Here is a 12,653-nt window from a genome sequence, read left to right on the forward strand (position 1 = left end):
TATTTTTTTATTTCAATTCCGTTTATGAGAGCTACGCCCACGTAAGCAACTTATGGCCTCGAGACATGTTCTGATCTGTGTTGATAATTGGAATCAAAACTATTTGCACGAAATATAACAATTATCTGACACTTTTTTTTTTTAACATTTTTGTTCATGGCTACTAAATTACAAAAAAAACAAAAAAAAAAAAAGGAAAGAAAAAGATTTTGCAGGCAGCGGTGTCCTTTCCACAAAGGAAATAGACGTAAAAGGACAGTTTCCTCAAATGGGAGGGACATGGTACAACTGATTCACTACTCAATCTACTTCGGGTCGAGGTTTATTTATTTCATTTAATATATATATATATATATATGTGTGTGTGTGTTTGTATTGTTTGTATAAAAACTATGTTACATATGTGATATACATTAGTAAAAAAATATATAAAATTATAAGGGCAAAAGAGTAATTGGATATATAGGAGGCACACCATAAGTACGTAAAACCTATCACACCATATAATTTCCAACACCCCTATAAATACCAAAATACTAATTTTTTAATCCAAGGTCACTATTCATTGACAAGACCCCTCATCCTTGAGAAGAACACATTTTGCGGAAATTATATTTCACCTGGTGTAAAATTCCGTCGTGGTAAAATCCCGACTTATTCCCTAGCAAAAAAACCTCGACCACATCAATATGTAATGTGTTAAATAAAAATAAAAAATTTAATTTATCAATAATAAAAGATCTTTTATCACACTTTGATAATACAAGAGTACGTGAGTGGTATGCATTTTATTTTGAAATTATAGTATTTCATGTGATGAAAAGGCAAAAGGAAGGGCCACAACAGTTGTAGCTAGGAATGTGAACATAATTGGGGCAAGTAACATGAATGTGGTCCTTCTGATGCTGATATATGCAAATCAATTGTCAAAATTTTAGCCTGTTTCAAGAATATCTATACTTTATTATTACTGAGAATACATTTTGATATCTCTTTTTTTTTTTTTAATTTAATTTTACTATTATTTCTATTTTTCTTTTTGGTACTAAAGAAATCTCACATTTATTCTTATATATATAATATTTATTAAGTATGAAGGCTTAAAAATAATTATTTTTTTGGTTACATGTGTATTAAAATATATTCAATATTCTTCCCCACCCCCCCACAAAATATTTTCAATAATTTTATATTCATGGACATTCCAAAGTAAAATATTTTAATAAGGTTCCTTATATTTTATTTAATTAAATAAATATAATAAAAACTTATATTATGCGTACGAATCGAGTTAAGACACTTTTTATGCCTTATGTAAATGTACAAAAAATACCCTTATCTTTTCTTTACTCAAATATATTTCATTATCCTATAGAAGCAATTTCATTTAAAAAATAATAACTACCAACATCGAATTTTTATTATTCTTTTCAAATACTTATGTATTTTAATTTTTTTTTTATTTTCATTATGACAGAAAAAAAATATTGTGCTCGTTATTGAAACACCATGTATAACCATGATCACAAGAAATGAATAGTGGTGTATTGGTGTCATCTCACGAACTCTTACGTCTAGATAGTAAATAGCAGTTTTTGTTTTAATAATGTTGGGGGTCGTGGCACATCGATTATATGTGTGCATATAATAAATAATCTTTCATATTTTTAAATATATTATAAATAAAAATAAAATATATAAATTAACGCATCATATTTATTAAAAATAAATTAATATTATGGTGTCAGAAACAGTCGTTTATAAGTGAAAAAGACATTTCTTTTTAATATTAGTACAGAGGATTGCTATTTTAGTATAGAGGGGTGCTATTTAGTGAAAGAAAGGAGCATTAGGTGTTATAAAATAGAAGGTTTCGTTTTCATTGGATGATTGAAGAGGGACATGATGCCCACATGATAATGAACCTCATCTTCCATGTTGTCCAAAATCACATGCTAAACCATGCACCCCCCCCCCCCATATTTTTCTTGTTAATCCTTTTCACTTTTTTTTTTTTTAATTTTCTTAATTTTTGTCGTAAGTATTTTCATATTTCCATCTTACATTGGAGATGAAACTAATCATACTCAAAACAAAAGTGAAAAGTTAAACCCCTTCTGACAAGTGTATTGATATTCTCTCGATAACTTAGATGGAGGGCATGAAATTACGAAATCACCCCCTAAGGAAATGGACTACGTACAACCACATAGAAAGGAATAAAAGAGCGTTAAAACACGATGCTCCCCTTAAGATGAAGCGATGTCCTCATCCTTTATTTGTAACGAAATCACACTCGTAATTCACCGAATAATTTATATATTGAAATTCAATTTCTTGTTAAATAGTATTATATGATTACATCAGTATCTCAATAAATTGATTCATACATCAATATTCAATCAATCCATCACTATAACTAAAAATAATAAAATAAATTATAATATACTCACATAAAATGACACAAATATCAACACATTTGGTGTGCTCAAACTGGTTCATGTGACCGCAATTTTAACTGCTAAGCCGAGACATTATCGGCACTTATTAAGAACGCTAAATTTGTCCTAATTAAAATTTCTATCATGCATCATACATTACTACATGACACGAAATATATGGAAAATTTATGGAATTGGAATGAAATTCTTGTAAGAAAACATGTAAACAATTAATCAGCATAATAGAGATCAAATACACATGAATCCAATTTAAATTAAATAAATATAAAAAATAATTAAGCAAAATGACAAGCAAGCACGACTCAGCTCCTTTTCCCAAATGGCTTTTCCTTTTATTTATTTATTTTTATAATTTTGATGACCGTGACAAGTAGAAAAAACGGAATTTTGGATCACCGACATCAATTTCTCGCTGCTGCTTTATTCTTTGCTTGGCCACTGTCATGCTTTAGATAATACAGCTCACAACTTTAGCATTTCCCCTATTTTTCTTTATTCATTTAATTAATTAGGGCGAAAGGGAAAGGCTTGGACTTTTTATAAGGTCCAAAGAGAAATTAAATAGCAAATAGGGGATGAAAATGTGAAGAAATTGAATGGGATCACATGGTTAGGTGGGGCGTCGGTGTTTGATACCCGTCCGCCTCCATATGGCGCAACAGAGTTGAGACGATTGAGAGAAAGTGACAAGAGGTTATTCATATGCTGAGATCAACGCGTCTCTCTACACTCCTCCTCCTACTCAAAATCACACAATTCAAAATCATTTCCTATTTATTTTTATTATCCATATACTACATCTATATAAAATAGGACAGTGTCTATTGTTATTACAAACATCAGTTCAATGTATTATTTGATTTGATATTATCCATATATTATAGATTAATTTTTAAATTTGAATTTGTCAAATGATATCAATCTAACCAATCCTCCTCAATTAAAGAAAGAAAGAATGATGTAATTTTCTTGATTTTTTACCTAATTAGTAATTTTTTTTTTCATTTGAATGTTACGAGTTCGATTTTTACTAATTTTGTATATGAATATAGTACGAGCGAGTGGTGGTCGATGTGTAATGTTTGGTCAAGTGGAAATCAGGCATAATATTTCTATTATATTGGTAAGAATACAGTGATCAAATTAGAGAACGTTTTAACGAGTTTTAACAGAAGAAATAATTCTGGGATGGTTAGATTTTCTTAATTAAGATAGCCACGACGAGTTTAATTAATCCGACTTAATTATTCAATCACAAAACAAATTAAAAGCCGGATTTCTTACATTTGAATGACAAATCATACGCCGAGTCGTATAAAATAAACAATTTCCAAGTGAGCGTTTGATATTATAGGTGTGGGGTTATGTTTTATAAAAAAAGGTGAAATATTTATTGGTAGGAAGAGTAGTACAGAAATGCAGGGCTAATAATTGATAATTTGAGGCAGCCGGCATGTGGTGTTGTGCTGCATTTCCATGTGAAAGTGCGAGCGACGACTGCCTCATTCTCCGCGTTCGGCCCTTCCAGCTATGGGCCTATGCCACGTTTAGCATGTTATTATCATATTCAACACCACCATACAATATTGAAGGATTTTGGACTCTCATAAAATTATTAAGAATTAGATAGTAAAATTGGAGTTAATGCTCTAATTTTTACTCTTTTGGAAAAATAAAGCAATAATATTAAAAAATTGATTATGTACTGTGTCTCCGGCCCAAAATCAGAAGTGGGCTTATTATGGGCTTTCCAATTGAAAGAGGATTTATAGGTCATAATAATAATAATAATGTGCCTCAACTGCCCCCACCTAATATCTGATTAAATATTAAGATAATCTGAAAAATAATTGAATTTAACTAAACTTTTTTCAATTTTATTATGAGTAAATGGATTTCTAATTTGTTATTTAATTTGGATAAGTGAATGATGACAAGTAAGGTAAAGTTGGTCCAAGATTTGGAAACCCAATTTGACCGGCGACAACAGGTAATAAAGCGGATTTGACTGGCTAAGCAGGTCTCCCCCACGTGCAACTTGCTCTTCCATAACCACTACTAATAAATGAAATAAAATATTATTATGTAACGTAAAATCCAACCACAAAAATAGTTGCCCACCTCATTGTCCTTGTCTGTGCTCTCCACACGTCTATCCTACTCGCCTTGCTGCTCCGCCGTCCTCCGCCCCTTCTCTTCCGTGTGAGGTTGTTTTGCTGTTTCCATACGTTTTTCTTTGCCTCTATCTTCTGTATTGTCTTTATTTTACTGTGATTCTGTTGCTTAATCGTCTTGGATGGTGTTGTTTTGTTTTTGTCCTTTGCTGGGGATTTTGTAGACTTCGATTCTCGTCGGGTGGGGGTAGTGAATTTGAGGACGGGGTGCTTAGTGGAGTCGTGGAATTTGATTTGCATGGGGAATTCGATTTGTTGTTTATTTTTTTACTTTTTTAATCCGTTTGGTTTCCTAGTTGATGCAATTTTGTATGTATTTAGATAATGGGTTTTTGTTTACATGTTCATAAGTTTATGTCTGCTTTTTTCATTCTGAAATTATGTTCAGTTATCAATTGTCTGGCCTTGTGTTTTGATGCTGAGAATGAGTTCTTAGAGTTTGAATTCATTTAAATTATGCCCAAATTTGAAATAGAGGAGTTTCTCAAATCAGGTTCAAGGTTTCAATTCTTATTCAAAGGCTACGTGGTGGTAATTGATTAAAAGTTATAACCCAGACTTACATGTTGGTTTGATTGATACTGACCTGTTTGTTTGCGCTGAAAACTATTCAGCGTATTGGTGGTTAGCATTGAATGGATTCTTCATTAGCCAAATTCGAATCTAAAACATGTCTGTTGAGTTGTGGCAAGTATGTTTGTATCCACTCTCTGCTTCATGCTCGACAACGTACTGCACAGAATTTATGTGAGCATATACTTAGCTAGATTGATGTGTTTTCTTTCCTGTTTTTGTCAATTTACGAGTGGTTTATTACCACTAGTTCTTGGTAAAAATTGCTCCATCCTTTGGATGATTTTGTTCATATACTTCTGTTTTGTGATGACAGGATGCATGCCTCATAACCGTCTTCATGAAGTGATGTAGTCCTATACCATCACACTCCATTGCTTTAGACTTATATAATAGTAAATAGAGGGAACCTGCTATTTCTTCCTTGAAACGTTGAAGTTCGGTTAGATTATGTCAAGCAGATTTTTGTTTGGTAATTTTATTGTTTCCAGAATTTACTGCAAGGTTTCAGAAGCTTTCTTCTGTTTTACTTTAGCGTTAATCTCTCAAGTAAAGTGTGAAATGAGACTTTTATTGTATTCCCTTTTGGTTATATGAACCCAAGAGCTGATTTCATGATGCAAGTGTTGCACTTGAGAGCAATTCCCAGACTGTGCTTCCGAGTGATAGGGTGTCTAGTTTCTGCACTATGCTATAATTTCCCTCTCATACTCAACTGTTGAAAATTGCAATAGTGTTTTTCTTTTTGTTTTTTGTATTAAGCACTTTGTTACATAAACTTTCTCCCACTTGCAGATAAACAGCTTAGGGGTGCAACTAATGGATTTTCTTTGCAAGCCACTGAATAAGGAGACTTCTGATTGCTCCCTTGATGAGCAGGATATTCATAAATGTCCATTCTTGAGGAACATCAATAAACCAACTTACTTTTCTTTTGCTTCTCTGAATTTTCCCGTCCCTGTAAGTTCTATTTTTTCTTTATTTCTTAAGTTGATTATGTAAGCAATCCTTAGTTGCTGTATTGGTAGAACTTATCTATTGATACTAGTTTCTTTCAAATCCAAATTATAATATGTCCTTGCCTTCCCCTTCATTCTGATAAAACCTTCTTCTCTTTTACATTTCTGTTTTAAGCATAGGGGAGCCAAAGGCCCAATTTTTGAAGATGGTCCCAACTTTGACTTGGCCTTCAAACTATTTCACGGGAAAGATGGGGTTGTCCCTCTCGCAGGGAACTCTGAACTCTGTCTGAACAAACTGGAGACTGAGGCTGTACCAGAATTCAACCCTTTAGCATCAAGAGCTGCATCTATCAGTATGTCAGCATTTGGACCAGGAGGGCCTTTCAGTTTTAATTCTTTCTTTGGGAATATGCAGAATAAGAAGTCTGAGTCATCCAGAAAGAAAGAACGCTCCCCTAAGGTATGTTTTGTTAGGACCAATCCTATTGCTTCTATCTTGAAGCAACACATGCCAATTGCAGTTATATAAACACAACAGTGAGAGTGCTGGAATATTTTCCGTGTCATTAGCCTAGGATGACAGCTTTAGTTGGACTACTTGCGAATATTGTTTGGGCAATTGGAAGAGCAACTAATAGAAAAATGAAAATTTGTTAGGTTAGAAGAGTTTTCTAGGCCTCCAAATGGAGATAGAATGTTGAAGTTAAAAAATATTTGATTCATAATGTATGTAGTAGGAAAGATATCACACACTCCACTGTGAAGCCTCTTATGCATTCACAGTTCTCAAAAATCAAAACACTCCCATCAATCTTCCTTTTAGCAGTTTGAGTGTAAAATATTTGTTTCCTTTTGGTCAGTTGCTAACTTATGTGTTCTAAGGAGTTCTTTTGTGGTTTTTGACATGTCATACACAAATATTCCATGAACTGGAATATGTTTATGCTAAAAGAATCTTCTTGACCTTCACCAATCCAATTACTACAAAATGGCTATTTTCTTTTTTGGTTTTGTTTTTATCTTTTAGCGAGTTGATACCAGCCTGTCTATTTCCAAATACAGAAGAGATTTTGTGTAGTTATGAGATTCTAACCAAAAGTTTCTTAGCAATGACTTCTTTGTCTGAACACATATCTGAAAGCAACTGGATTTGCCAATCCTTCCGTATGCTTCCTGACACCCAATGCACATTAGTATAAGCTAATTGTTAACGGACTTGTGATGATTAGGGTGATTCATCTAAGCATGAGGCACTTGGAAATGAGTGGTTAGAAACCGGGAACTGCCCAATTGCTAAGTCCTACAGGGCGGTGAGTAACGTCATCCCACTTGTCGCAACAGCTCTTCGACCACCACCTGGGATCAAGCTCAAATGCCCACCTGCAGTAGTTGCAGCCAGGGCCGCCCTTGCCAGGACTGCTTTTGTTAAGAGCATCCGACCACAGCCACTACCTGCAAAGATCCTTGTGATTGGTGCCTTGGGCATCGCTGCTAATATCCCATTGGGTGTTTGGAGAGAACATACAAAAAAGTTCTCACTCTCTTGGTTCACTGCAGTTCATGCTGCGGTCCCCTTCATAGCAATGCTTAGGAAGTCGGTGGTGATGCCTAAAACAGCTATGGCATTAACCATTGCAGGTTCTATACTTGGGCAGATGATTGGCTCAAGAGCTGAGCGCCTTCGACTGAAAGCCAAGGCAGAGAGGGTAAACCAGGTGGCACAGGCTCCTCCAGCAGTTGTTCCCAGTCACAGTTCCGTCCAGGCAGACGGTGCAACTGTTCATCAATGTAGTAAGCAGGGAATAATGTGGGACCCTCTCTCCGACAAGATGGTGAAGACTTCATCTTCACCAGCTGGCATCTGTTTCTGACGGAGGTTTGTGGCAGTGATGAAAATAAATCGATTCAAGCATAGTCAGAGGGATTAAATGAATAAAGTCTTGAAAAATCTATAAGACATCCAATGCAATTTGGAATTGTAATGAGATGTGAAACCATTTGTGCGTCACTATGCTGTCTGCACTGAGGTTCTATAACTGTTGTTGCATAGTCTACATTGCGTATAGCAGTTCTGTCTCTTGTTACTCATATATAGGAAAAATGATTATAAGCATTGTCTCGCTGGTCTTTCTAGATTAGCGGTGCGAGCTACGCTCAATATGTGTGTATAAAAATATTTTTAAAGTGTATAAATAATTAAATATCTTTTACTAATTGTTTGTTGTTGTACACTTTTCTATAAATAAAATGTATATAATATTTGAAATAGGGAGAAACAAAACTTAAGAGGAAAAATAATATGAAAATAATTATAATAAAAACAAATAATTTTGAAGAGACAATTATTTATCCTAAAGACTTTCTCAAAGTAAGTTTCATTATTAATTAAATATAAATATCTACAAGTATTTCGCTCTTTCCGCTAGAAAATAATGTACTTCTAATTTTTCCTTTATTAAGGTGTTTCTATAATAATAATAAGGGTAAAATATACTTTGTCCCTTGAATTATCCTCATGTAATATTTATTTTTATATACTAACAAATGTAACACGTTCCCTCTACAATTAAATTTTTAGATAATGTTGCCCTTGTATATATATATTTAGTTCAAAGAACTTTTTTTAGAAATTTTGTATTTTAAGTTTAATTAAAATATTTTTAATTAGAAAAAGTATATTTTATTTACAATAAAGTAAAATACAATTAATGACTTAAACAGTTTGAATTTTAATTTTTTTACAGACTCAAAATTAAGTAATGAATGAGTACAATAAATAAACAAAAAAAATCATGAAAAGATAGTAATAAAATTAAGTTATTAACTATTTATTCTTTTAGATAAAAATAAGTAATTACATATCCTTTTTCTGAACATATTTTTTTAAAAAGTATGATAAAATATATTTATTCATTTTTTTCCTAAAAATATTTAACTTTTGGTTACACATATATATTTGTTAATTTCTTTTAGGAAGTATATATGAGTCGTTGGTTATATTATATTTATTGTGTATCTACTATATATATAAAAAAAATTAATTAAAAAATAATTTGATGATGATTTAACGTGTAGAATACTAAAATATATTAAAAATATAATTATTCAAGATATGAGGAGTATTTTTATTTAATTAAAATAGTAAGTATTATATTTATTAATTTAGTGGAGTAAATATTACATGACGACTAATTTAAGGTGAAAAAGTGTATTTTACCCTAATAATAATGAAAAAAGAAGCACCATATGATAATTACATTTTGAGACTTCTTATGGGCCAAACCCGATTTAAGCCCAATATGTCCGGTCTGAAAGGTTCAATTCCGCCTTCCGGTCCCTCTGCTTTCCTCTAAAACCCCTCAAATTCCCAATTCTTCAACAGCTAAACCCCTCTTCACTGCACAATCTGATACCTTCGCGGTACGAATTTATTCTTAGCCTATTTCCAGTTATGTTTCAACTTTAGCTTATTGGTTCAACTGGGTCGTTATTGATTTCTTTGTTGAATCTTGATTCTTCCCATTTCTGATTCTCCTTTGGATTTTTCTTCTTCTTCTTTTTTGTTTTCCAATTTGGTTTGATATTATGAATAGAAGGGGGTGTTAATTCTTCAGATATGCTCTTTGGTTGAACCCAAGCGGAAGTCTTCCAACAGTGTTTGTGTTTGGGTTTTGAACTAATGAGGAAGTTTCCGCTTATGTGTAGGATAGAATGGGTTGGAAGGCAGCACAAAAGCTCATTCATCACTGGAAGGTCCTTAGAGGTGATAATGTAAGGAACTGGCATTCACCCCTTTGTTTTTTTTGGGAAAATATTATTTCTTCAAGTTTCTCTTTATTGCCTATCTGCTCTAGTTTGTTATACGTTGTTACTATGGCAGGTTATGATAATCAGAGGAAAAGATAGGGGCGAGACTGGTACTGTTAAGCGTGTAATTCGCTCTCAAAATCGTGTTATTGTTGAGGGCAAGAATTTGGTAAGCTATTTGGTTTTATGTACTTCAGAAACTTATATTTGGAGGGCTATGCTTTCTTTCTTCCGGATTTTGTTTGAGTTGAGCAAAAATCTGAGACAAGCTTCATGCATTATTGTTATTATGAATGGTGGGTTTTTTGCTTTCTGGGTGGGTATTGGGGATGAAAATCATGGGGAAGAAGATATCAAGGATGAAGAGTGAAGTCAAGGGAACTGACTCATTAGCAATTTTTAACAGCTCTGCTATGACTTCAGTTGTGTTCTCTACAGTATATATTGTCCAAGGCTCCAACTCAATTTGTTAATTACTTTCCTATCTATTGTGGCTGCATAGATGCGTGTGGTATGCATGAAGAAAAGGTGAAGTAAATGTGAAAGAATAGTGGGCCTGTCGAGTCTCTCTTTTTCAATAGATCCATAAATGATATGCCTTGAGAAAATTTTGGGAATGCTTGAGGAAGTCAGCAAAGGATTTAAACAATTTGGCCCAAGAAATGTTCATTGCTTCTAGAGAAAAGAAATTTCGAGTTACAAGTTGTAGGGAAATACAGGAGAATATTAGTGATTGCAATTCCACGAGGACTTGACTTTGCTTTGTACTAGTAGTCCTTGTCTAGTGTCTGTTGCTTCTTCTGTTCTGTTCTTAGTGTGCTTGGCTCATTTTCTAATAAAAAACTCTCTACAGGTCAAGAAGCATATCAAGCAAGGGCAAGGTCATGAAGGCGGGATTTTCTCAGTAGAAGCCCCCCTTCATGTCTCAAATGTTCAGGTTCTAGATCCAGTCACAGGGTGAGGTGCTAATGCCCTTTTCTTTTCGTTATTCAATAAAACGTTCGCTGACATTTACCTTTGTAGGAAGCCCTGCAAGGTTGGGATTAAATACTTAGAAGATGGCACCAAAGTACGAGTATCTAGAGGTATTGGAGCATCAGGATCCATAATTCCCCGTCCCGAGATCTTAAAGATAAGGAGCACACCTAGACCAACTACTCGTAAGTTTCAGATTCTTTATGCTTGCACCTCTGTGTTAATTTTGTCTATCTGAAGCTTGGTCTCCAGCATATGGTCAGCCATTTGCAAAATGCCTTTGAATTGCATGTTGTTCAACATGAATCATGATATAAGAGGATCACTGAAATGCGGTCTGAAGTCACCGAGTATGAGGCTAATACTTTATCAGTTCTGCTCTAATACAGATGTGGATGGTAGTTTGTGAAGATAGTATGTTGAATTTTGTGATGCTGAGGGATACATAGAATCTTATATAGCTTGTGGTATCTTCCTAGAGTGTGGTCAAGAATCTCAAGATTAATAAGACTGTCGTAGTTAGAATGGAATCTTTGCCCAATGAGTGTGTTAACAGAGGATGTCACATAGAACAAGAAATTCACTAAGTTGGAATTTCCGATAAATGGCTTCGGGTTTGAATCCTTAATTTACTGATGTGAAAATCATTCAAGGAAGTTATAAGTGGAGTATCCTTGTTTATTTTTCTCTTTTCCAATGTTGCTTTGCTCTGTGTGGTTTATGCCAGCACAGGCTGAAAGGTGACACCAATTGGGTACTTGTAAGTTGTAACTCCTCAATTTAGCTGTGTTTGAAATTTTCTAGATAAGTTGGTGGTGGTGGTGTTTTCCTTTATATATTTGTTAGTTGTACTTAGTTATCAACTTTAAACAAATTTAGATCTATTAAAGAAAATGGCAGGATTATAATTTGTAGGAATTTGTTTTATGTGGTGATTGAGACTAATTTTGGCCTTTTGATGTTAGAGATTTTCTGCCCCCGAGTTATGGGAATCCTCCTCATGTGCTGACCTCTGTTGGTGGGGTGGGGGTCGTTGGGTGTTGAATTGAGAATGAAACTGTAGTAAATGAGTGTAACTTGGTAGTCAGATTAGTTAGTACAGAGCACTTCTAACCAAGAAAAATAGCACACTCTAGAGACTAGTAAGTTAAAGGGGACCGGCTTATAACTTGAAGCGTCATATTGCCATGGAGCTGCTTCTTGGGTTCCAGCAAGGCTTAATCCTACAGTTATTTGATCATTTGTTCAAATTACTCTTTTATGATTAAGTACGATTTTCTTAGCTTTCTTTCTTGTTCTGCAGTTGGTCCCAAGGACACTCCAATGGAGTTTGTTCTAGAGAAGACTTATGATGCTAAAACTGGTATGGGAATGCCAGATCTTTAAGCATCTACCTTGTCAAAGGAACGGGAGCTGCTGGACCATGGTTTTCCGGGTTGCTGTTCCTTACTGTTAGCGTCGCTATTCCTGTTGTGTTTGTGGGTTGGAGCATAACTTCGTGGGGATTTGTCACATTCTTCAGCATCCATTTTGAGGGTCAACTTGCTACTTTCTCAGTGAAATTGGCAATTTTATGAGTTTATGGAATGTTGATCTTACTTTTATGACGCCGACTCTGTTTTCAGGTGAGAATGCTTATTATAAAATTAAGAACACATAGGCGAGAGGTTTCCAAGTGCTTAAACCCTCCAAACCAGTTA

The 12,653-nt window shown here is 34.1% G+C and overlaps 2 protein-coding genes across 6 annotated transcripts; both read left to right on the plus strand.

Moving 5' to 3' along the window:
* Positions 1-4,552: 4,552 nt before the first annotated feature.
* LOC105172751 (uncharacterized) lies at positions 4,553-8,385 on the plus strand. 4 transcript variants are annotated; one of them, XM_011094327.3, is made up of 5 exons: positions 4,553-4,669; positions 5,526-5,681; positions 6,005-6,169; positions 6,344-6,631; positions 7,401-8,385. In XM_011094327.3, the coding sequence occupies exons 3-5, from the start codon at positions 6,029-6,031 to the stop codon at positions 8,040-8,042; spliced, it is 1,071 nt and encodes a 356-aa protein (XP_011092629.1). In that variant the 5' UTR covers positions 4,553-4,669; positions 5,526-5,681; positions 6,005-6,028; the 3' UTR covers positions 8,043-8,385. The 4 variants fall into 4 exon arrangements, with proteins under 4 accessions (XP_011092629.1, XP_011092628.1, XP_011092627.1 ...); XM_088882234.1 differs by lacking the exon at positions 4,553-4,669 and adding an exon at positions 4,724-5,383; XM_011094326.3 differs by lacking the exon at positions 5,526-5,681.
* A 1,068-nt stretch (positions 8,386-9,453) lies between these two features.
* Positions 9,454-12,557, plus strand: LOC105172752 (KOW domain-containing protein). 2 transcript variants are annotated; one of them, XM_011094328.3, is made up of 6 exons: positions 9,454-9,591; positions 9,877-9,942; positions 10,052-10,147; positions 10,832-10,935; positions 11,002-11,138; positions 12,257-12,557. In XM_011094328.3, the coding sequence occupies exons 2-6, from the start codon at positions 9,883-9,885 to the stop codon at positions 12,337-12,339; spliced, it is 480 nt and encodes a 159-aa protein (XP_011092630.1). In that variant the 5' UTR covers positions 9,454-9,591; positions 9,877-9,882; the 3' UTR covers positions 12,340-12,557. The 2 variants fall into 2 exon arrangements, with proteins under 2 accessions (XP_011092630.1, XP_020552790.1); XM_020697131.2 differs by having other exon boundaries at positions 9,512-9,591; positions 9,882-9,942.
* The last annotated feature ends 96 nt before the right edge of the window (positions 12,558-12,653 follow it).

Source organism: Sesamum indicum, linkage group LG6, assembly GCF_026168435.1.
Source record: "Sesamum indicum cultivar Baizhima isolate 11 linkage group LG6, ASM2616843v1, whole genome shotgun sequence".
NCBI classification, from domain to species: Eukaryota; Viridiplantae; Streptophyta; class Magnoliopsida; order Lamiales; family Pedaliaceae; genus Sesamum; species Sesamum indicum.